The following is a 23,097-nucleotide window of genomic DNA, read 5'->3' on the forward strand; positions in this document are numbered from 1 at the left end:
TCATTTGAAGGCAAAGTACACTTAAGTACTTGTCCTTTAAATAATAATAAAAAAACCATCTCAAATCTGCTTAACCCTTCAAGTAAAGTCTCCTTCTGTTACCAGGAGCGCATACACATCAAGGAGCTTGAACCTCGTTTACCGACACCCAGGGAACGATGACTCAAAGATTGCATCCCGTTCGACTTGCGAGATTTCTCATAGTTCCATTTTTTACTTAATAAGTTGTATAAATTGTTTCACAGGAATTCTTTGAAACAATTCCAGACTGAGAAATAATAGGTATGGAACTGGGAACGTGGCATTAAGCTGTTTATCTGCTTCAATGGCAGACGACATTTTGAAAAAAATATATTTTACAATCGAACGAGTTACTCTAAATCTTATTTTAACTAATTTTCGACTATTTAAGGACAACCTTTTTTAAGTAGGTGAGGTAAGGAATTGCAAAAGCATGGTAATTTACCTGAGAGTTTGTCGACAAATAAAGCATACATACATTAAATTTGACCGCGGAATCGCGAGCAAATAGCGAAGCTGCAAATAAAATTAATGAAAATGCTTTCAGCGCCTGTCTGACAGAATAAATACATACAGGAATTGACACGCGACACTTCGAACAGTTGGCGACAAGAAATAAATTCAAAACTTAGTTGACGTATTTATAATTAATTTTATTAAACCGTTCATCTTTATATTTATAAATATTATATCGCTTAGATCCCATAGTAAAGTTCAGGAACAACTCCTTAGGTATGTATATGCTTTTAATTTCTCACATTTGTTAGAAACAAAAATACGAATAAGTATTCCGCAATCGGTATCGCCCCCCCCCCCCATGGGGGCCAGTTTTATCATATAAATTTTTTTTGGCCTAATGTTTTTTGCCATAATGGTTTTGGACAAAAATATTTTGGGATAATGGATATTAAGATACATAATTGATATTTGGCAAACGAGTAGTTAAGTATTAAAAAGCTTTGCGTAAACCATTACGCGAAAGAACGTTATGCTTATAATCATTTACATTTTAATTCTATCAGTAAGCCATACAGCTGAACATGGCCTCTCGGTCTTTTCATGACTGCTGTGGGTCTGTCAACCTCGCAAGGAATAGAGACGTGATTATTTATATGTATGTATACAAATTAATAAACTTAATCGACCTGCATTCTCCATATTTTGGATCTGTGTGCGAACCATACAGTCGACTGGTTAATAATTCAACAATCAATTTCCCCATGTAAGCCCAGTATTGTTTGAATTTACTCTGAATTGAGAGAAATAAGAGCCCCTTCAATAGATGCCATTTGCTCTGATTTGCGAACTCTGTACATTATTTTGTAAATTGTTTGATTAACTTTGCTCCTTATTTAGCCTACGTAGAATTACTTTATGTTTGTCAAAATTAATTTTAATGAACTTGTATGTCAAAACATGCAAGGAACCTGCAAAATGAATGCATTGATTTTATTTTTTGTTATACAAATTTATTTTTAATTACCAAATGTGTTTTACAGCGAGCTTGCTTATATCCTCTTTCTATCTCTTAGGTTTTAAAAGATAAGGAGAGTGTGGGAAGATAAATTCGTTCGTTTTTGACATCAAAAACATTAAAGAGTTGAGATTTGATCTACTTTCATACCAGGCACACATAAATTGAAGAAGGCAAGAAGCCGAGTATCCAATCGCATAATAAGAAACATTTACAAGAAAAAACTACCTATTTAATTATTTTCCCACAGTTCCTTTATTAAAATAGTTAATTAGTAGACGAACGGGTTAAAATGAACTAGTTAAGTACCAGGACATCAAAAAGTAGCAGGAGTAAAGTATTTAAGAAATGAAACAGGTAGGTTCCGTCCCGCCCCCAGAAAAAGGATCCGTTTACTATGCAAAAAGTGGAACTTTTTCTGACTATATGGATAGACAAGGACGCCTTTAAGACTCGAGTGAGAGTGAGAAAGAACTATAAGATGGTGGCAAGCCCACATAAAAAACGTTAAGTTTTATTTATTTTATTTTATTTTAATTTTAAGTTCTTAATGTTTTTTTAATATAATGTAAAAGTAGCTACTTTATTTTTACAAAAGTAAATAGGCATATAGGCATGACAGACACTCAAATTATTTTCATTATGAGCCGTCGTAGTTTCAAACCACCCGGCCAGATACTAAAACAGAGCTTCTAATAACGGAGCAACAAAACATAAACAACTTTGCACATTAAAACTTTCTTTTGGGGCAGTGGTGAACGAATATGGTCGGCGCAAATGCTTTATTTCGACCGACAATCATTTTGTTAATGAGGGATCGGGGTGACGCTATATTTTGTGGCAAACTTTGGTATATTCTGAAGGCTTTTATGCGATTATATAGAATTAAACATAGTGTGTGCCAGCTGTTTCTCTTCACGTGCAGATTGTAAAACATCAATCAAGAGAAAAGTTTACAAACGTGGGATTCTTATTCAATGGGCTAGCAACCTGGTACTATTCAAATCTAAACTCCATCACTAAGGAATACAGCTGAACGTGGCTCTTCAGTCTTTTCAAGGCTGTTGGCTTTGTCTACACCGTAATAGATAAAAACTTGATTATAATATAAGTTATTCTACGATATAATAATAAGTAGCTTTACAATAATTTAGGTCGTCTTGCCAAATATCATTTTAAATACGATCTCGCATGAAGAGAGCTGTGAAGGTGGAACGAATGACGGATGCAGGATGCAGTCTCTGCCTACCCCTCCAATTAAAAGGATGTCCTAGTAGTGGCGTATAAACGCAAACAATTGGTAACTGGAAAAGTTTTAGTTCCACGGCTAACATAAGCAAGAGTTTTCGTGAAGCAATTTCAGTGCGACGTATGAATATAATAATTAACCTCGTTTAATTGTAGACTTCATATACACGTATGAAGAGTCGAGTGTGTGAAGACGTTCATATTACATTCAAAATTTGCATTACTACGAATTCGTAGCTTCGAGAGGATATTATATACATATATTTTATAATGAACAGGATTTAATTAAAATTATGTAGTTAGAATAGTCTTATTTCTATTAAAGCATGCTATGTGTACGCACTTTTTTGTCATTGATTGCTTTTTTAGAAGGATAGTAGGTAACCGCTTATTTGTAAAACTATTATGTACACAATTTAATAAATTAATATACATTCATTCATAAAGTCATATCTATAGCCCTTGCTAGACAGAGCGAACCGGAAACAGAGGATCCCAACTATTTATATACCCTTCGTCGACTTTTACCGACATCCATGAGAAAGATATAGATTGGTTCTATTCTTAAGACTACACTAGACGAGTTCAGACGGGAGACGCTTCGTGTAAAACTAACTGAACCAATCCTGGATCATGACATGAGAATGAAACCGGGACTAAGACGAAGACTCACAAGTTGAAGAGACTAAGAAGCCAGGAGGAAAAAAGTAAAGAGCAATATAGAAGAAGAAAGGCGAGGCCCTTCCTGCTGCCTGATGGAATACAAATACAATCTGAATCATATCGTGATTTTACCTGCAAGCTGGGTGGGCAGTGGTCCAGCAGTTCCAGCATGTGCTGTATGTTCTGGGCGTCCTGGATCACGAAGTTCAGCTCCATGTCGAACTCGCCGCCCACCAACTGTTGGCAAACATACAATATTATTAGACAGGATATTAATCTAGGAAGTAATATCAAAATTATTTGATAAGGATTAGTTGCAATTTAAAAAATTCTTAATTACTGATGAGACTGTATATTGTACAAAATATATTTGTGAAGACCGTTCGTTGACACTAGCATCATGGTATAGTTCCATGATGGAGCTATTGATAAAAAACGAACTCGTAATTATTTTTATCACTAGTTCCATTTCTAGTATATTAAAAACGATACGAGTATAGCATGGAAAAATCATGATTCAGCCTCTACATAGGCAGGTCAGATCCAAAGGTCACTACAAAATAAATATGAAAAGAATATCAAAGATGCAATTGTTAATGTTTGTTATAAAAATATAATGTTGCCCCCAATTTTAATATAGACATGCTTTTGCGCGGGATTCCGCTCGTGAGAATTTCCACAAAGAATGTTACTTCCGAAGGCCTATTCTACACCTTCACTTCTTCTTTAAGTCTTCTTCTGAGTGTAACAAACACTTTTCCGAAAACCGCATCAAAATCGGTTTAGAGAAAAGCGTGATAATCGCGGACAAACATACATAGGTACTTACTTACATACAGGTCAAACTGAGAACCACCTTTTTTAATGCAGTTTAAATAAAAATTCTTTCTTCTAATTATAAGTGTGGATGTAGATGAGTCATTCGTCAAATCCTTTTCGAAACCCACGAAGCGTACAAATGTTCAAAGTGATGTAGGTAAGTACGAAATCGAATCTCCTTGTTAGTTATTCTCCTCTGGTACGAGGTGTATCAATACTCTGATTTACTTGGTAGCCAAACATGGGAGATACCTGAGTTGGGAACTGATAAATTATTTAATCTTGCATATTTATTAATATATTTATGTACTAGCTTATGTATCTATGCTTATAATAAAATTGAAACTGAAGTTTTATAAAGAGATGTTATATACTATGTATATTATGTTTGTAAGTTTATTGTTTGTTTTTAACAGCTATTTACCAAAATACTAAACCGATCAAAAAAAAAATCCGTTAAAAAGGTTACACTGACATCATCTTCGGGTATAATAGGCTTTGTGCTATGTGTAAGATAGAATGATGTAAGATGCAATAATGTGGAGACTTTAGAGCCAACAGAGAAACAATTTTAAGAATCCTTACCAATAAAGTTAAAGAGATGTACTGATCGACCAGATTCCACACTTTATACATTTTGTATTTTTAGGGACGGAATTCTAAAATGTATTATGTAAATAATTCAACAAGTGTGTAGTTTCTCGTAGAAAAATAATTATTTATCACATTGAACAGCATTAACAGGGCAAAAAGTAAATATCAGTATTTATGATATTTTTTATAGAAATAACCTTTTATTTCTTAGCTATCGAAAAATCCACGAAATAATGTTTAACTTTTGGAAAACTTTTAATTAATTAATTATTGAAATTAGAATAAAAAAGAAACAAAAGACGATGGAATTTTTCAGCTTCAACGCCAACAATATTTTGTAAAGAGAATGAAATATTGGTTATATCTTGAAAAGCCTATGGGACAATAGGGTGTTGTCCCCGTCGTGTTCGATGGACATTCAATTTGCGCGATCGGTCAACCTCTATATAGATTCTGCGCGCCTGGTGTCTCAGTCTTTTGTGCTTCCCAACAATGACGTCAGCAAGAACATGAAAAATAGCTTACAACCTAAACCAGCCCCGTTTTTATATAATTCACCCAAATGTAATGGTGATTTGTTTTAAATGAATATTTAGTTAGTTCCTATTTATATATTAAGTAAAGGAAACATAGGCAAAACTAGCCTCATTGATCGGTAAGTATGTAGGTAATCGATTTGAAAAGGATGTAAAAAAACCTGCGAGGGGGCGTACGCAAACAATAGTCTTTCAACCCCCAAAATATTAATGTACTAGGGGATTATAATTGCAGAAGAGAACATTGTAAAAGTATACTTCTGGTCTCCAACCCCATAAAAAAGTGTGATCCCAAAATATTGATACAACTCGAGAGACGAGGTATTTGTTCAAATCCCAGTATCAAAGAATGTTTGACAAGCAGGTAGATAAGCAGTAAATAAGTTTGTGGAGCAAAGTAATGTAAGTAAGGGATTGTTACAATGTATTTTTGTAACAAAGAATCTGATAAGCTACTTAACTTTTGAAGTTATTTTAGAATCATCTTAGACTACCAATAGAGTGGCACAAGGAATTTATAAACAAACGCTTCGTTGGGATTGTTAGAGGTTTACGAAGTAATATTTACTTTGGAATACTCGAGGAGAATCCCTATTAGCGAAACAAAAGACATTCAACCCCTATGGTGTTCGTGTACTAGGCGAATATAAATATAGAAGAGAGCGTTAAAAGCCATGGGGTTGGTTGCCCTCGAAAAAGCACCCGTGCAAATTATAACAATGAAACTGTTCGAAGAGATCAAATCATCAGAGGGGTGGAGCTTGTTCCCTTTCGTATGATAAAAACAGTCGTGTTACCTTGTCCTTACCCAACAAAACAAAATAAAGCAAAGCACACACTATCAAAAAACTATTTCTCTCAATAGTCACGTGTTATTTATAACATTGGCTACCAGGCGAGCATAGCTGAATAGGAACTTGTAATCGTAGCCCACCCTCTTTATTCACACAATAGGGTGCACTGCGTTCAATGGTCGACCGCCATGCGGCATTCAAAACCGTTACGGAGTAAAAAGGATTTAGGTTTAGTGTGTTCGCTCTGAAGAGCCAAACAAAGCGTCCACTAGACGTATGATATTATGTAGAGAAATTTTTTAAACTTTTATTGATTCACAAGCTCGGCCTTAATGAGATTTGCCGTAGCCTAGCGACACCCCAAAATAAAAAAAGAAATATTTTTAATGACGCAGCTTAAAACAATATAAACCTCGGTAACTTTATCCAAAAATCTGTAAGCGTATCATCCAACATTCTGCGCGGCCTTACTGACCCACTTAACCCTAAAGTACTGATGTTAAAAATTACGACGCCAATAAAAAAAGGCTTTTCTAACCGAATACCTTTGCCGGTGCACACCGGGAGAACAGAAAAGAGCGCGCAATGTCACTTATAAACGTGATTATTACCGGGAACGGCCGCAATAAGAGTGGTATTAAAGAATCGACTTTTATCGATAAAATTATTTTGTGGCACGTGAAATACCTACATATATTTTTCACCAAAGGTTGTTTCTTTCTTTATTTGTATCGTGAAGGCATTAATGTACTTAACGGGCTTACTAAAGAAAATCAACAAATTCCTATACATTTGTCGATATAAAAATACCGAGAAACATATCAATGAGTTATTTCAGTACGGGTTGTTATGCAACATTATAATTTAAATAACTTTAAATTACCTATATTTTCCCATAATTGTTATGATTATTGTAATAAGAATAAAAATCATGATTAACACACATATCAATTGGTCTTATCAATCGACATAAAAAAACACCGATTTGTTCCAACACTGCTAAAGCGGTTTAGCCGGCAGTACCGTCCGGTAATTCGATTGCGCGCCGCCGGTTATTATTGCCAGCCCTATATCCGAACAGATCCGGTTATTACCTCGATAATAAGGTTGGCACTTGTCTCCCATTACCAGTGTTACTAACTTAGCGGTTTCGGAGCTAAATCTAGCGTCTTTTTGACCTCGTCAGCGCTCAAAGTTCGGAGCTTAGTGCACAGTGCCCATTTTTAGTAATCTAGCTCTTTTTCTATTATTTTTTTTAAATAACAGATTTATTTACTAATTTATGTACACAAAAAAAATCGAGAATGATAAACAAAACAAACAAAAGTACAAAGGTTCTGGTTATTTCTTAATAAATCCCTTCCAGCAGACCCGAGATAAGAGAAAGGGTGACAGTCGTGTCAGTCTCGTACCGATATTCTAGGGATCTATATACATACCCTATATATATATATTAATAATACATATCAATTTCAGCAATCTAGCGATTTTATGGGACCTAAAGCGCCCTCTCGTCGAAGAGAGTTGGCAACACTGCCTATTACTTCGTTAGCGGGCGTAGAAAATGTTCCCGTTGTCGTAAACAGGACGACCCACATTTTCCATTTGGTGAATTCATTAATGGGGATTATTGTGACTGCCATTTCGAAAGCTAACGTTGTTTTTGCGTTCAAATTCAAAAATTTTCAAACAAGACGTATAGTAAATTAAAAAATTATCCTACATTCCTTACAGAGTAGACAGAGCCTATAGTGTCACAATTGAAATGAATTGATTTCATTGTCTTTTGTACATTTTGTCCTCTTTTTAGTTTTCAAAATCTAAAATTATTCCAAAAGTTAATGCTTTTATGCGTCTCTCTTTTGGTTCAAAAGTGTTTTACTTAAATGGATGTTAAAAACGCCTTGAAATTCATGACAGAAACAACCCAGTACGTGATGCTATCTCGTTTTGATGTGCTCCGAATATTTCCCTTGCGGACTGCCTACTCGGCCACTAGACGTGATTACACTCCAACCTAGCACAATGGTGAACTGGTTGTCACAATTCCTACCCTTTACTGGGGTCCTGGTACTGGTATTATTATCATGGAAAATGAAACGTAAAAATTTAAGCACATTTCAATAAAAATGACGTACGTACAAGAAGTTAAGCCAAGCGGGTTAGGTATTTGTTATTTTAATTCAAGAATAAGTTTGTGATGCTCTTGAAAAAGGTAGAACTGCAGAAGATATTGATAAAAATTTAAAAAAATATGAAAGGGATTCCTTCCCTTATTGAAATAACATTGCAACTAACGAAGTCGCAATACTAAACTTTTTTTTTCAATATCGCACGTCGCTAATTTATTATTATATCATATTTTAAGATTTTCACAATGAACGATAACTGTATATATAAATCAAACTTGCATATTCCGATAATTTAATTATAATGAATTCCAGACATTAAAACAAGTAACTATTAAAAATAAATATCCGATAATACTGCAAATTGAAATGGACGATTCGCGGTGGGCGCAACGCAGCGAACAGGGCGACCGTATTTACCCGGATTTTCCGGTTCCGAGTTAAAATAAAGCCTTTCCGGTCTATTGACTAGGACGTTAATTAACGATTGGTTTGTTTTAATTATATTGTTTCATTGCAAAATAAGACAAGGGTAATGTAAAACGAACTGCAAAATTCGTAGCGATTTGAGTGATGCAGTAATAACAGCTTTTAAACTTTCGCGTTGCATTGTACTATTTATAAATTATAAATTTAATACTATAATTTTACATTTAATTGTTTACAAATGTAGTGTGGTTCCGGCGCTTAAAAAAAGTATAGGACCACTCCGCCTCTTTCCTATAGATGTTGAAAGGCCACTAAGGGATAGGTTTATAAACTTGGGATTCTTATTTAGGCGATGGGCTAGCAATCTTTCATTATATGAATTTAAATTATATCATTAAGCCAAACAGCTGAGCGTGGCCAGTCTTTTCTAAGACTTTTTTAAGACTGTTGGCTCTATCTACACCGCAAAGGATATGGACGTGACTATAAGTATGTATGTATTATTTATAAATAGGCTGCAGTATTTTCATTTGTTAAGGTAGGTAAGTACTAAATGCATGTTTGTCGTAGGTATTATTCATATACCATCATTTGTATTTTAGTGTTAAAACCAGATGGCTTCACCAGAAAATAAGATCCGATCCGAAGTAGAGTGTGACTGAATATAAACAGAAACGAAACGAAATGATACAGGGAATATAAAACCAAGGAATACTCTATCAAAGGATCTTCATACATATTAAAGTCTTATTGAGAAAAATATTTATGAGAACACACCTAATACGTTACCTATGAAATTAAATGAAAAATAGTGGTAAACTTGCTTATTGGAACAAAATAACCTCCCTAGAATTATGTGACTGCCACAATATACGTCAAACAGATCCATATCATTCCAGTCCCATTGTAAAAAAAAGTAACAAGCCACACCCCATATTTCATCCTCATACAACCCTAGTTTTTTTTTTAACTACAGCTGCTGCATTTTCAATCTCTTCGTCTTCATTACTCCCTGGTGATATGATTAGACATTTATTGGCATATTTAGCAATAAACTTTATAGTCAAATTTGTCTCCGCCACGGGGATTTCTTATTCAAGTTTAGTCAAGTAATAATATCCAGCCGTTGCTCGTGCAAAACGTTATTCCAAAGGGTTAAAATATATTCCTTCTTCACCAGGACGTCATAAAGCGAAGGAGCTTTAGAATTTTTAACTCCACATACCGCTGCCGGCTCTTGACGATTTCTTGTACAGCCCCTTGACTTTTATGTTCAAGCAAGCGAGGGATATTTAACCTTATTTTTACATTCATCAAGTGACTAGGAGAGAATCAAGTCAAAGGAGCAAATTACAAGATTTATAGTAGACATCACCATTGAAAAACCTACAGAAAATTAATTTTGTTCGCAGCATACAATCTCGTTTCACAATGTCACTCAACCCTTTGCCAGTGAAAATGTTTGCGAAACTAAAACTCTGGCATGAATATGCAATAAAAGTACCAGGACGACATAGAGTTAAAAGGATGCTAGTTCGCAACAAGGGATGCTGCAACGCACCCCCTGCGGTTAGGGGCGGGATCGCCTGAATGGTAAGTGTCGCGGGTGCAGGGGTGCATATTTCATCCCATTTGTCAACATGCTGGCACTTCCTTTGGAGTTATCTAACGGTGTGCGAGTTTTTGTAACGTGAATGCGGTGAAAAATTACGTGTGAAATGCTGAATTTGCCAGTCTGTGCATTAAAAAAAAATTACTTGAAACAATTTTTAACGTCGCCATCCTTTCACGAGCAACTGGGCTGGAGCGAGGGATAAAATAATAATTTTTATATGAAAAATACTTTTTCTGACCGTTTATAATAACCGAATATCTGATAAAAAAAATTAATACCTAATCGCCTAGGCTTTCTTCTGTAGGCATAAAAAGGAAATACCACTATAATTACTCTTTATTTTTCATTTTTATAATAAAAACATTACTCTTCAGATATTACAGAGTACCATAAGTTGTCTTTATTGGATTATTTCAGAGGAAAGCAATCAGAAACAAGTAAAGATAAGGGATAAATAATACTCAATTTACAAAATATACGATACTTCCCGTGCTGTAAGTAGGTACGCAGGTCGCTAATAAAAGCAGGCACTCTTTCCATTTTCCATAGATTCTTTCGCTTCATCCAGATTCATAACTTTGCAATGACGCAACATAATCTCTCCGCGCTGTACAATTTTTTAATACATACTTACATAAAATCACGCCCACATACATACATACATACTAAACGCATGCAATTCCCGGAGAGGTACTTGCAACGATCTCTGATTACTTCTTTCGCTTAACCACAATCATACTCTCTTCATGCATACTCGTCGGTTTAAGGTACTCTTGACCCGACCTTTTTTATTTATTAATATATCTCACTGATTTGCTGCCACTTTTATGTTGAACAAATATCAATACATACGTACTTAAACGTGCAATTATTTCGATAATTCCACTTGATTGGAAACTCAATATCGTCGAATGATCAAATTGAACCTACAAATAACCCTTATAGAGATGGATTATGGGAATCGTGATAAAGAGGGCAGGATTTTTTTGATGAATTACAGGGAATCAGAATTACCAAAGATATGTCATTAACGCTATTCAACTAAATGTGACCTTTGTCTTCTGACTACCAGCTCTGACTGTCTGAACTACCTCGAAGGGTCTTGATACCTTACGTTACTATAGGGTACTTTTGACGTGATCGGAAATTTTAAATTCGTTAGTTACGCCAGTACGTTAGTACTGGCCGCTAACAAAAAAGTTATTATTTTAGTCGAAAAAAAAAACACGATTTTCTTTTGTTAATTTGCACGTGATTGTGATGTTAAGTTTTTAAATTTTATAGTTCACGTATTTTACCAATAGGTACATAGTTATTTTCTTTTTATCCCGGCATATTCTCAATAAATATCAATAGAAATAGTTAAAAATTTAAATGCACCATAAAAAGTTAATATAACCGAAAAGCAAAATGAATGAGCAAAAGCCACTTTTATATCATCCGTTATGTAACATGGCATGAATTATGTCCAACGGATCGAAAACCATTCTTCAAAAAAAAAACGCTGCCATATGGTAAGGTAGCAAGGTGCAGGTCCAATGGCGTATTGCTGTTATTATAGGAATACTCCACCCCTCGCTTATTGACTCCGCATACTACTGTGTGCCTATGCTCTCCTGGTACTTCAAATCAATATGGATGACGTAATATGGCCGGATTAGCTTTCAACGGGGCTTGTTTGCTAGTTTAAGTCTACTTAGGACTAGATAAAATAATTCCAATTTTCTTTTGAAATATTAAATCAAATAGACTGTCTAGACTTACCTATTCAGAACTATAACGAGATTAACTATTTTCTGAGCAAAATGTTTTAATGAAAATTTGACTCCATTCGAGAATTATACCGTACTGAAAAAAATTGAAATAACGATCTGCTTTTAAATAACGATAGACCAAATTGAAAAAACAACCGTATAAATTTTAAACTACTGTTAGAAAAGAATTTGTTGATCGAAAATCTGGGCGAATTTTATCAGACGAGAAATCCTTTAGCAAAAAGCAAAGAGTACAGTCGTCGACGTGGTCACACGAAGTTGTTTGTGCTGCGAGCGTCTCTCTTGGCGCCCGATAAATATCTCATGAATAAGAATATTGCATTATGCATTCCTGGTCCCCGGGAACGCACACCGAAAACTAATTTACGTTAACGTGTGTACTCTATATGGTGATATGTTTGATTATTTATGTAATCATTAAAAGTTTTATGAAACATATTGTACAATTTCCAATTTGTTATTTATGACGTTTTCACATTCAGATGTATAAAGCACTGAATTTGTGGTTTATTTGATTTACTCTGATAAACCGAATAAAAGCAAAAGAAATAAGGCTTATAAACTGGGGATTCTTCTTTTAGGCGATGAGCTAGCAACCTGTCACTATTTGAATCTCAATTCCATCATCTACTATCAGACTTTTCAAGATTGTTGGCTCTGTCTACCCTGCAAGGGATATAGACGTGACTGTATGTATGTATGTAAGAAATAAGTTAGTAATCTAAATTAAACTAAATTAGTTTTTCTATGAAGTAAAGAAAAAGTTTATACCTTTATGTCTGAACAATTCGTCGAGTTACATTCAAATATAGGCGGAACCCGACGGCCTAACAAAAAGCAACTACGTGACTTCGTCTTAAAGCGCAAGAGGAAAATATAGTATATCATACGAAACGTTTAATCTCAAACAAAATATAAAAATAATACAGAACTGTCACTTCATACAATATACAGAAAGTAAATAAATAGTTTGGGTTTGTAAAAGCCTTATAAATAAATAGTTATAAGGCTTTTACAAACCAAATCTTAATAAATAATTGAACTATCAATAAACTATCAAAACTTTTAAAGAAAAATAAATGTACATGTACAAATATACGAACACACATAAAGAAACAAGTACAATTTGTATCTAATTCCTATCATAATATATTACTGTTGCTGTGAAAGCGAACGTTTGGCATCGCATAACACCAAAAATCACTATGGAATAATATTTTTGTACTCTCATTCTGCTACTGGTCTTAAAACTGAGGAAAGAAAAAGCAGACGCCGGGCCCTAAACGGAGGGAAGGTGTTACCAGAAACACTCAAAGATGAAACAGATCCTTTTGTACCCTCATTATTTGAAGTCCAGGGCCACAATAAGCCGCCAGATGTGCAAACATCATGAAATAGCACCTACTCTCGGCGTTAAGCGCCCTCTATTCATCTTCTCTCAAAGTTTCTTGCAAAAACTACAAAACACATTCGCGCTCCTATCTAAGCTTTATTTTAGTAATTTATCAAAATAAAAACTGCTCTCGGTGTCAGAGCGAAAAGTATTACGATTAATATTTCTTATGACTAATTTCTATTTTTATATTAGATTTAGTTTAAACTGTCATATAAAATGCTTGAAAAAAAAGAGGCCTGAGTCGTTGAAACATCAAAACGTCTTAATATTATTTCCTTTAAACTCCAAAACCTTACATTTTATAATAGTAAACGCATCTTGTAGTATAATTATAGTAGCATTATTTTTTGTCTTACGTTACATATCTTGAACAAATCGGATGAGAGGACAATATATGAGAATGAAGAATGCAAGGATCGTGGCAAGTGGAAAGATATAGTCTATGCATACCCCTTCGGGAAAGAAGCGTGATTTTAGAATGTATTATTCGTTTACGAATCTCGTACTCCATGTTAATATATAATCACCTTTCGTTTTTAATGATTTCAAAGATGTGTCCATTATTGTTTAAGTTTTAAGCGACAATACGAGCATCGAGGAAAATGTCTACTAACTTTAATTGAGGAGGGACGCAGTACTGGCCTCAGCTTTAACAATGGCTTAATACTAACTTTTACTACCTTACAATTACAACACTCTTTGGGTGTTGACCTACTCCACAAGTTTCTTTCGAACATCAAGAGCCTTTGCCTACATATCGACACAAAATCAAACTATTTGTAACTTCTCAACTTTACAAACATCTCTCTCCAGAGGAATAACAAATTACTAAAGAAATGTTTTTAAATTCAATGCGGTTCCCTAGTCCTATAATGAGCTATTCACAACTGATTGGGTCTACAAAAATTTACTTCTTTATTATTAAAGTAAATTTCGATGATGAAAACAATTTGTTGATTTCAATGTTTTACTTAGTTTGTAAAACGTTCATAAAATCTGCAAGATAGGATTTAAAATAGAATGAGTGAACAAAATTAAGATTTTACCACTACTGACAAGAAGACTAAGATATATTATATAAATTTGTCGAATAAATTTAATAATTAATAGTTAATAATATAAAGAGCACAACGCGGTTAACGCTCCTTAATGACATTATTTGATTCTCAATTCCATCATTAAACTATAAGGCTAAACTTGGCCTCTCAGTACTTTTCGAGACTATTAGATCTGCCTACCACGTGAGTAATAAAATCGTGTTTGTATTTAGGTGCTTTAAAAACGAGAATGTAATAGGGCAGCATAAATTCCAAGGCAATTATACGACGCAGGTGACACGGAGCCCGTTCATTATTCAGGCACACGCGCTGCGGATTTTACAAAATCCTCGGCAGCCGATCAGAACACGAGACGTGTTGCGATTAGCCTCGCGTCTTATGTTACCCTGTGAGATGAAGAAAGAGAGCGTACTAATAAGGATTAAATGTTTCCAAAGGGATATAAGTAAAATGTATGGTATTGGATCTTACATATTTATCATTTCAAAACGACAAGTTAAAATGCTGTTTATTTTAATGTTAAGCGAAGTCAGTGTGTGTGCTAGTTGGTTCTCTATTCGTGCAGGTTGTTGAACTCAATCAAGATCACTGCTTTACATGTAGGTGATGGGGGAACAATTACAGCATTGTCTCTGAATCTCAATTTTATCAATACGTTATCCAGTCAGATTAACGTGGCCTTTGAGACTTTTGACTATTCGCTATGCCTAGTCCTATCTCATCCCTTAAGGGATGGAGACATGATTAGGTATGTTTTTTTTATTTTCATCTATATTCAACAAATTCCTTCATCAAACATGTACTCATTAACTCATTACATCTTTCTTCTAATTAATTTATAGAACCGTAATATAACAATAGTGTATTGTTACAAGGCACCTGCGGAACACTGACCCAGAATGTAATAAACAAGGATTGCGCTATTAACTAACGGCGGGCATAAAATGTAAGATCACCATTAAACAGCGCGGCGTAATTGCTTGGACGCGACCTATCTCCTACAACGGTCTGTTTTCCTAGTAGATACAATTGCTGAATTGTCTATTTTCCTAGAATTATACAATTATTGTTATTTTTCTTCTAAAAGGTAGTATAATTAATTGAACTAGATAAATTGAACTATCATAATTTAAAAAAAAAATAATTTAAATCTGAACTGTAGCTACAATATTTTTTCTATTAATATTTTTTTGCTAAAGATCTGTTCACAACCTTAAATGAGGAAGCGAAAGAAGTTTACAGGGATCTTGGCAATTGGAAATAGGTATAAAGTCTCTGCCTACACCTCTGAGAAAGAGAAACAATATTACATGTTGACGTACTTTAAAAAAAAAATAACATAAAATATTGTGTAAAATGTAGCTTAAAATTAACAAAGTGCTGTTTTTAGTCGCTCTCCGTTCAACAGTGAATTTCACTCAAAAAGAAAATTAAATTAAAGCCGCCTATAATTTTTTGTACCGAAGATATTTTAATTTTAAAACTCAGAGCGTTTAATTCAGTATACACAAAGCCAATGTTTTATGGTCCGTTAGATAGCTGTCGATGTAAATTACACAGTACAACTGGTAAGCGGTTCGAAGTAAATATTTACAACTACGAGTATTTTGACTGAAGATAAATGCGTCGATTTGTATCGTTGGCTCGATTTAGGACCTATAGATAAAGATACTATTAATCTTGAAACAACAGACTTCTTGTCTAGTTTAAGCACTAATCTATCACAATATTTTATTGTATGCCATATCTTTGTAATTTAAGTCAACATCTTGATGAGAAAATAAAAAATATTACTGTTAACTAACAATGATACAGCGTCTGCTAGATACGCCTTTAGAGTGAGAGAAAAACTTGTGTGAAACCTATTCAAGCAACTAAATCCATGATCAGGTATGGTTTCCTATTTACTGAGTGGCAAGGACAGAAGACACGTATTACCTGAATTATAAATTCAAACGGTTAGAAAATTGTTACCAAAACATTAAATAAACCGTACAACTACTCACCCAAATCATTATTTTTAAGATACAACCTGTCCAAAACCGCAAATCACTAAGAGCAATAAATTCAGCTCCACCAAAATCCAAATTGATTTCAGAGTGCTTTAATTTTAATAGGGGCTTCATGAGCCGACGCCCGTAGACCCAAATCATAAACAGACAGACAAGTCGGCACGTAAAGTGGTCGAGATGCGAACAAAGGAGGCTCCTCCGGCGCCTTTCCTGACAGATATTATGAGTCCTTCATTATTAACGACGGATTTAGTTCACTGAAGGGACCGCCCATAGACATAGATGTAACTAGACCCCGCATGTATGAACGAGAAGTGAAGTAAATGGCATGGTAAAATGATACTCGGTTCGTTTATGAAAGACTTTTATATTTACATGACAACGTATAAGATGATTTAAGGTTAGATAATTACGATTTAATAACGCAAGACAGAATATCTCTCTAAATTATGATAATACGCACCGCGAAAGATTAAAAAAAAATTACAATAAAAAAAGTTGCTATAAAACAGCAAGTATATCTCAATTATCTTCAATATTAATTTGTTAAACGCTCAAATTAACTATCTGAATGATTGACCGGTACATAATACTACATACATTTATACATATTATTATGTCTATATTCCTTGCAGGATAGACAGAGCCAACAGTCTTGAAATGCCTGACAGGCCACGTTTATCTCGTTTATTATTTCTTTCGGTGCCGGCAACCACACGGCACTGTTGTTGTTTTTCATACATATGTACGTACTTACATACAAAGTTGAACTGGCTGGATCTAGCATAATCTATGTCAGGCCACCCCACTAGCTCTAATCCCATTTAAAGACCATTCTTGTTTGGGAGTTAATTCTCAAGATTCTGGATTATGAACAGGTTCATTATTATTAGAAAATTAATGTTTTAGTGTAAATTCAGATTTTCATGGGAGTTTTGTATTTTACCACAGTGTTTTAAAAAAACTGGGTTAAAAAATTACACATTTTATAACACTGTGGTGATGCCAATTCCCGTGTTACCACTAAGAAGTATTTTGATAGTTTTTTAAAATGAAAACAACGCACACACACATATTTCACGGACATGTCTACACAAATACTAGGTTCACATAGGGGAGCAGAGATGGGAACAAGTCAATTGTAGGCGGGTGCACTTTAACAATAGTGAATCGCGTTGGGAAAATTGACCCACTCTAGTCACTTCGTAGCAATTTACGCCAATTTTCCGCCACTATTGCTTAGTAGTGTTCTTGCTTCACAATCGCTTTTGGATATGGTTTTTGGTTATGGTTACTTGGCTTTGTTTTTAAATTAGGTTAAAATAAATAAACAGGAGTAAATTAATGCTGCCGTACATTAACGTAAAAGGTTGAACAAGAAATGAAAACTTGGATACAAATAAAGTTTAAGAGCTAACGATTATATTTGACGGTTAAACTGAAGGGGCATCGCAAATAATATTTAACAAGAACCGATTCATTCAGAAATAAAAAAAATAGCTCGAGCAATGCAAGAAAACTTTAATTCTACAAAGAAGCGCGGTTTGGCAAAAAACTTGTTAGCGAAGACTAGACTAGTTGGAAACTTCACGATTGCTATCAATGTATAACAGAAACTAGATTCTTGAAGAGAAATAACGAGTCATTGGTACAACATAAGTTTTCTAGTGTTTATACCTAGCTATTATACAAGCGACCCGCCCCTGTTTCACACGGGTAGCATTTATAGATACAAACCTTCCTCATAAAACCCCTCTTTCCAAGCTTTCAAACAAGAACAAAATCCGTCATTGACATTTTGATATTAGCGCGTACATACAAACATAGAAAATCGGGAGACTTTATAATATGTAGTGATGGGACAGGCAATTAAGCAATTTAGGCCTTATGTCTCTAACATAAGGCACGTTTAGCTTTTCGTGAGATTTATGACAAAATAAAGTATTACGTAATCCATCCATTATTATATCTATTAATCCAATTTTATTTATTAATGCTAATAGCTTATAGCTGACGCGTGTATATCAAAGCTTTTATATTATTAAATGATGATAAAAACCAAAACATTCAGATCCCAGCGTCGTAACTAAAGTACGGTCACTTGTAAGGAAAGCACAATCACACACATACTATATCGATTCAAATATGTAGATAGATAAAATCTTATCCAAAACAAAAAAAAACTAAGGCATCAGTTACAGTTACCTAATTAACTCACAAAATCGCATAACAAGCTATCATAACGACTGCCATTTCAGAAACCTTTCGAAGTGAGGAAATTACTTAGAAATTCCTTTCATTCGGTATTCCTTTGTATAACTGGACTTCCAAGTTATTTATAACAACAATAATTGCAATTCCCTTGTGACCGAGATATCCTAACTGAAACAGATTGGGGAAATTATTACCGCAGAGTTCTCTTAATAAAACTTTGGTGGCCCCGGGCTGTCAGCTCTCTGCCTATAATTATTTTAAAGAGGGTCCAAACTCCTGAGTAAGTGGTAAACAATGGTATCTATTAACTGCCATTTAATGAATTTCATAGAATTAATGAATAACAATTAACAATATTTAAGCGATTCAGAAAATTAATCTTTAGGATACTGAATGCATGAAATGAATGTAGATGAAGCGAAATTATGCTTGGCATATCATGGCAAGTGAAGACGTAGTCACTGCCTTCCCCATCGGGTAAGAGATTTTATTTAATGTATGTATGCAAGACACTTAAAGTTAGAATTGATAACAAGATTGCGAAGAAGTTCAAAAGCGTGAATACGGCTGAATTCCCTAAGCATATATAACGATGGGTAATTTACCTGCTACCAAAGGTTTCTTCTTGCTACAGAAGCATTAAAAAAAAATTATTACTCAATAATTACTATTACTGTATGACTGTGAAATCGAAAATAAAAAAGAAACTACTTTTTTCTTTATTAAACCTTCTTTTATTTTAAAAAGAAGTCCCAAATTCTAGGTTTACAACAACTAATTGCCGACATTGTAGGTAAGGTAACAAAGGTTTGTCGTAACAGTGCTTAATTAGAAGCACGACCGATCCACTACAAGTTCAGGTAATTGGTAGAGCGCGGAAAGCATGGGTTCCTCTTTGACCACATTTCTGTCTCCGCTTAATATATTTATTACATTTTTTTAATTATGTAAGTACTTAGTACATAATTTTTTTAATGTCACTTTTTTGCTATTTTTCAGTTATATTTAAATTTTAGACATGATTTATGTAATATACATAAAAGTCTTGACTTTTTTTAAATTCTGTAATAGTTGTGTCGAAAGTTCGAAAGAGGCATTATTAATACTTCATTCCTATGTGCCTCCTAATATTATATTACATTTTGCATCTACTACAAGAAGAACCATGAAGAACAAACCTAAAGAGGAAGTTTAAAACACGGGAGCGTGTGAGGTCGCGACCTCCAGTTACCAGACGACACTGAAGGGAAACTAAAGGGAACTAACTATCTTAGGACCGCGCTATTTGGAAATGGCATTGTACGATATACATAATTGCAATCAATTTTCACTTTGTACCAAATTACAAGGGTTTATTGGTTTACAAGTCGCTGATTAATAGGGGTCTAATTGGTTTTAAGTTTTGGTGGTTTCCTCAGAGAAATCAATAAATTTAGATGTATAATTAATTCATCAGGTTCACGCAATTGATTTTATTATTTTTCTCTATCACAGTTTTCGCACTTATAATTTGTGGTATTTCCATGTTTATTGTTTCTTATATTTTTTTGTTTGTAATATCATTATTGCACAGAAATGTACACAGTTACAGAAATATTACATAGTTATAAATAAATAAATCTCTTGCAATGGCGGACATATTTGAAATTAGTAACAATTGGTCATCAATGTTTATAAAAATTAAAATAAAATGAATAGAAACCGAGCAATAAACAATTGTGACACCATGACGTAATATCGAGTAAAATAATACCAGGCAAACATGAACCAATAAGAGTTTGAGCTAAACGAAGATTGTATACAGCTCCGTGGGAAATTCTCAGGATAAGTTTCAATTTTGGGACTAAGGAAACAGAAAAATACGACAGGTCTAAGAAGCTTCTTAAACATCCAAGATTAAGATTTCATTAATTAAAAAAAAATAACAATGGGGTTACGGTGACATTTCTTGGGTTGTACTAGGACAGCATGAACTAAACAGAGTTCGAATCAAACATCGAAGGGCTGCCGTGCTTTCGATCCCCACTTCAAACTAAAAAAAGGGACGAAAGGGGCGGAGCGAAGAATAGAAAGGGACAACAGATAAAACGAAAACAGTAACAGACGTCCCTATCTAAACGGCGCAAAAAAGGGTCCACTTGCATTATTCATTCGTATGCTAATGACAATAGCAGATCTTAAAAGTATGAGAATAGAAAAACAAAAATTTGTAGTCCTGAATAGTAGCGTTGGGCATTTGTGGCAAGACTGGCAAGACCAGGGAAAAATTTGCAGAAATTAAATACGCTTTGTTTGTTGACAATCATCAAATTTGTTTGAGCATTTTCGGACAATAGATGATTGGAATATTTTGTTCAGTTGTTTACAATCAATGGTTGACACTCGTTTTATTTTATTACAAATTGGTAAACAGCACTTGGGCTATCGAATGAAAAATATTCGATTTGGATATAACGAGTATTTCTAGTGTTGATCATACTGTATTTCAGCATTTGTTTGTAAAAAAGTAAATAGATGCCGGTTTTGATGAGATAATGTTTTCTACTGGTCAGTAGGTCGTGCTAATATTATCTATTTTAATAAAGTAAATTAAAAGAAAAGAAAATGCTTATAAACTTGGATATTTTACTTTTAGACAATAGGCTAGCTAACTGTCACCATTTAAATCTCAACCCTATCATTAAACCATACAGCTGAACTAGGCCTATCACTCTTTTCGAGAGACTGGACGAAATGAGACTATGCCTACCGCGTAAGGGAAAAAGATGTGATTTGATGTATCTAATGGTCAGTTGTAGAATTAATCTTGTTGCTTGTAAATTTCAATTTCCATTAAAAGACAGGTTTATGTTTAGATTTACTTGACATTTATTAGAAAAACGCTTATTTTTTATGCTCTCTACTTAAAACAAGTTATTAAATTAATTTGAAAATTAAACTTTTATATTTCCAAGTTTTTCCGCTGCCATATCCGGCGTACATAAGTGCTACAAGTGCCTGCCTGACAGTAAGCCTTCGCCCTCATGGCCTATATTCAACCAGGTTTAATATAAATCTCTATAAACGCCTGAGTTTACTATAATATTTCAATTTCAGATTCAAAAAACTTCATTAACGAGATTTGATAAAACAATCAAAATGTTTATTATACCTACCTACATAAAACATTTACAAACAACCTAAGTATTAAAATCCATAAGGTTATATCAACAAAAACACCAGAAATTCATAAGTGTGAAAATTGAGAAAGATAAAGCAAGAAAAAAGTTAATAGTAATTAGCGCCCAGGCTTTATTTGGAAAAAAATAAAAACTCCTTCGCCTGTCTGATCCCCTGTTAGCTATGCTTGCTTGCGCCCCCGGGTGCCCACTTAAATGCATTCTCGCAAAAGAGGTATTTAAATGTCTGCTCTGCGAAATCCTCTTACAACGGAACTTAGAAATTACCGTGCATTTTAATTTTTGTCGATGGACGTAGAAACATTGTTTTTTGAGTTTTAATCATATCATTTTATAAATATGTCTACTCGTATATCCATTGCGGGGTAGACGGAGCACACAGTATTGAAGACTGAAAAGCCACCTTCAGCTGTATGGCTTAATGATGGAACTGAGACTCAATTAGAGACAGGTTGCTAGCCCATCACCAACGAGAGGAATCCCAAGCTTATTAGCATTTCCCTTAGTCGCCTTTTACGACACCCATGGGATAGACATTGAGTGGTCCACATGAAACCACACGGTACAAAGATAGAGAGACGTCTATTCGCCATTTTGTTTGTAAATCACCTCATAATTTATCAAATTTTATTTCAATGGTCGTTATAAAAGCTCGCCCTAGCAAAAAGCATAACCTAACGATAAATAACGTTTAGTTTACAAGCGGAGCGAAGCGTAATCCCCAGATTGAATAAAATAATAAACGGCTCCTCCATTTGCAAGTCGCCATAAACAACAATTTCCTTGCGGTTGGCATAAATATCCAGTGGAAAAGGTATCGAGGTACCAGGATGGCAGTAATAAGAAGAAGCTGGGGTCTGCGGGCGACGGGTGACACCGTGCAATATTGATGCGACCGGCGCGCAGAATGGATCGCCGGTGGCGGTGGCGCAAAATACTGGCATTACAGAAAGATGAGAAATCTTAATAAGACTAAAAAACAAATAATTTGACGGCCTCTGTGGCGCAGCGGTAGTACGCTAGTCTGTGACACCGGAGGTCCCGGGTTCGAATCCCGGCCAGGGCATGATGAGAAAATGTCTTTTTCTGATTGGCCTGGGTCTTGGATGTTTATCTATATAAGTACCTACCTATTAATTAT

At 34.5% G+C, this 23,097-nt stretch overlaps 1 protein-coding gene across 5 annotated transcripts in view; it reads right to left on the bottom strand.

Moving 5' to 3' along the window:
- LOC106140510 (neurobeachin) overlaps positions 1-23,097 on the bottom strand; it is a 457,176-nt gene that overhangs the window by 230,598 nt on the left and 203,481 nt on the right. For all 5 annotated transcript variants that reach the window (XM_060950437.1, XM_060950434.1, XM_060950436.1 and 2 more), the window contains exon 2: positions 3,539-3,643. In XM_060950437.1, coding sequence (XP_060806420.1) covers positions 3,539-3,643 — 105 coding nt within the window. The remainder of the gene's footprint in view (positions 1-3,538; positions 3,644-23,097) is intronic.

Source organism: Amyelois transitella, chromosome 21 (genome assembly GCF_032362555.1).
Source record: "Amyelois transitella isolate CPQ chromosome 21, ilAmyTran1.1, whole genome shotgun sequence".
In the NCBI taxonomy this organism is placed as follows: domain Eukaryota; kingdom Metazoa; phylum Arthropoda; class Insecta; order Lepidoptera; family Pyralidae; genus Amyelois; species Amyelois transitella.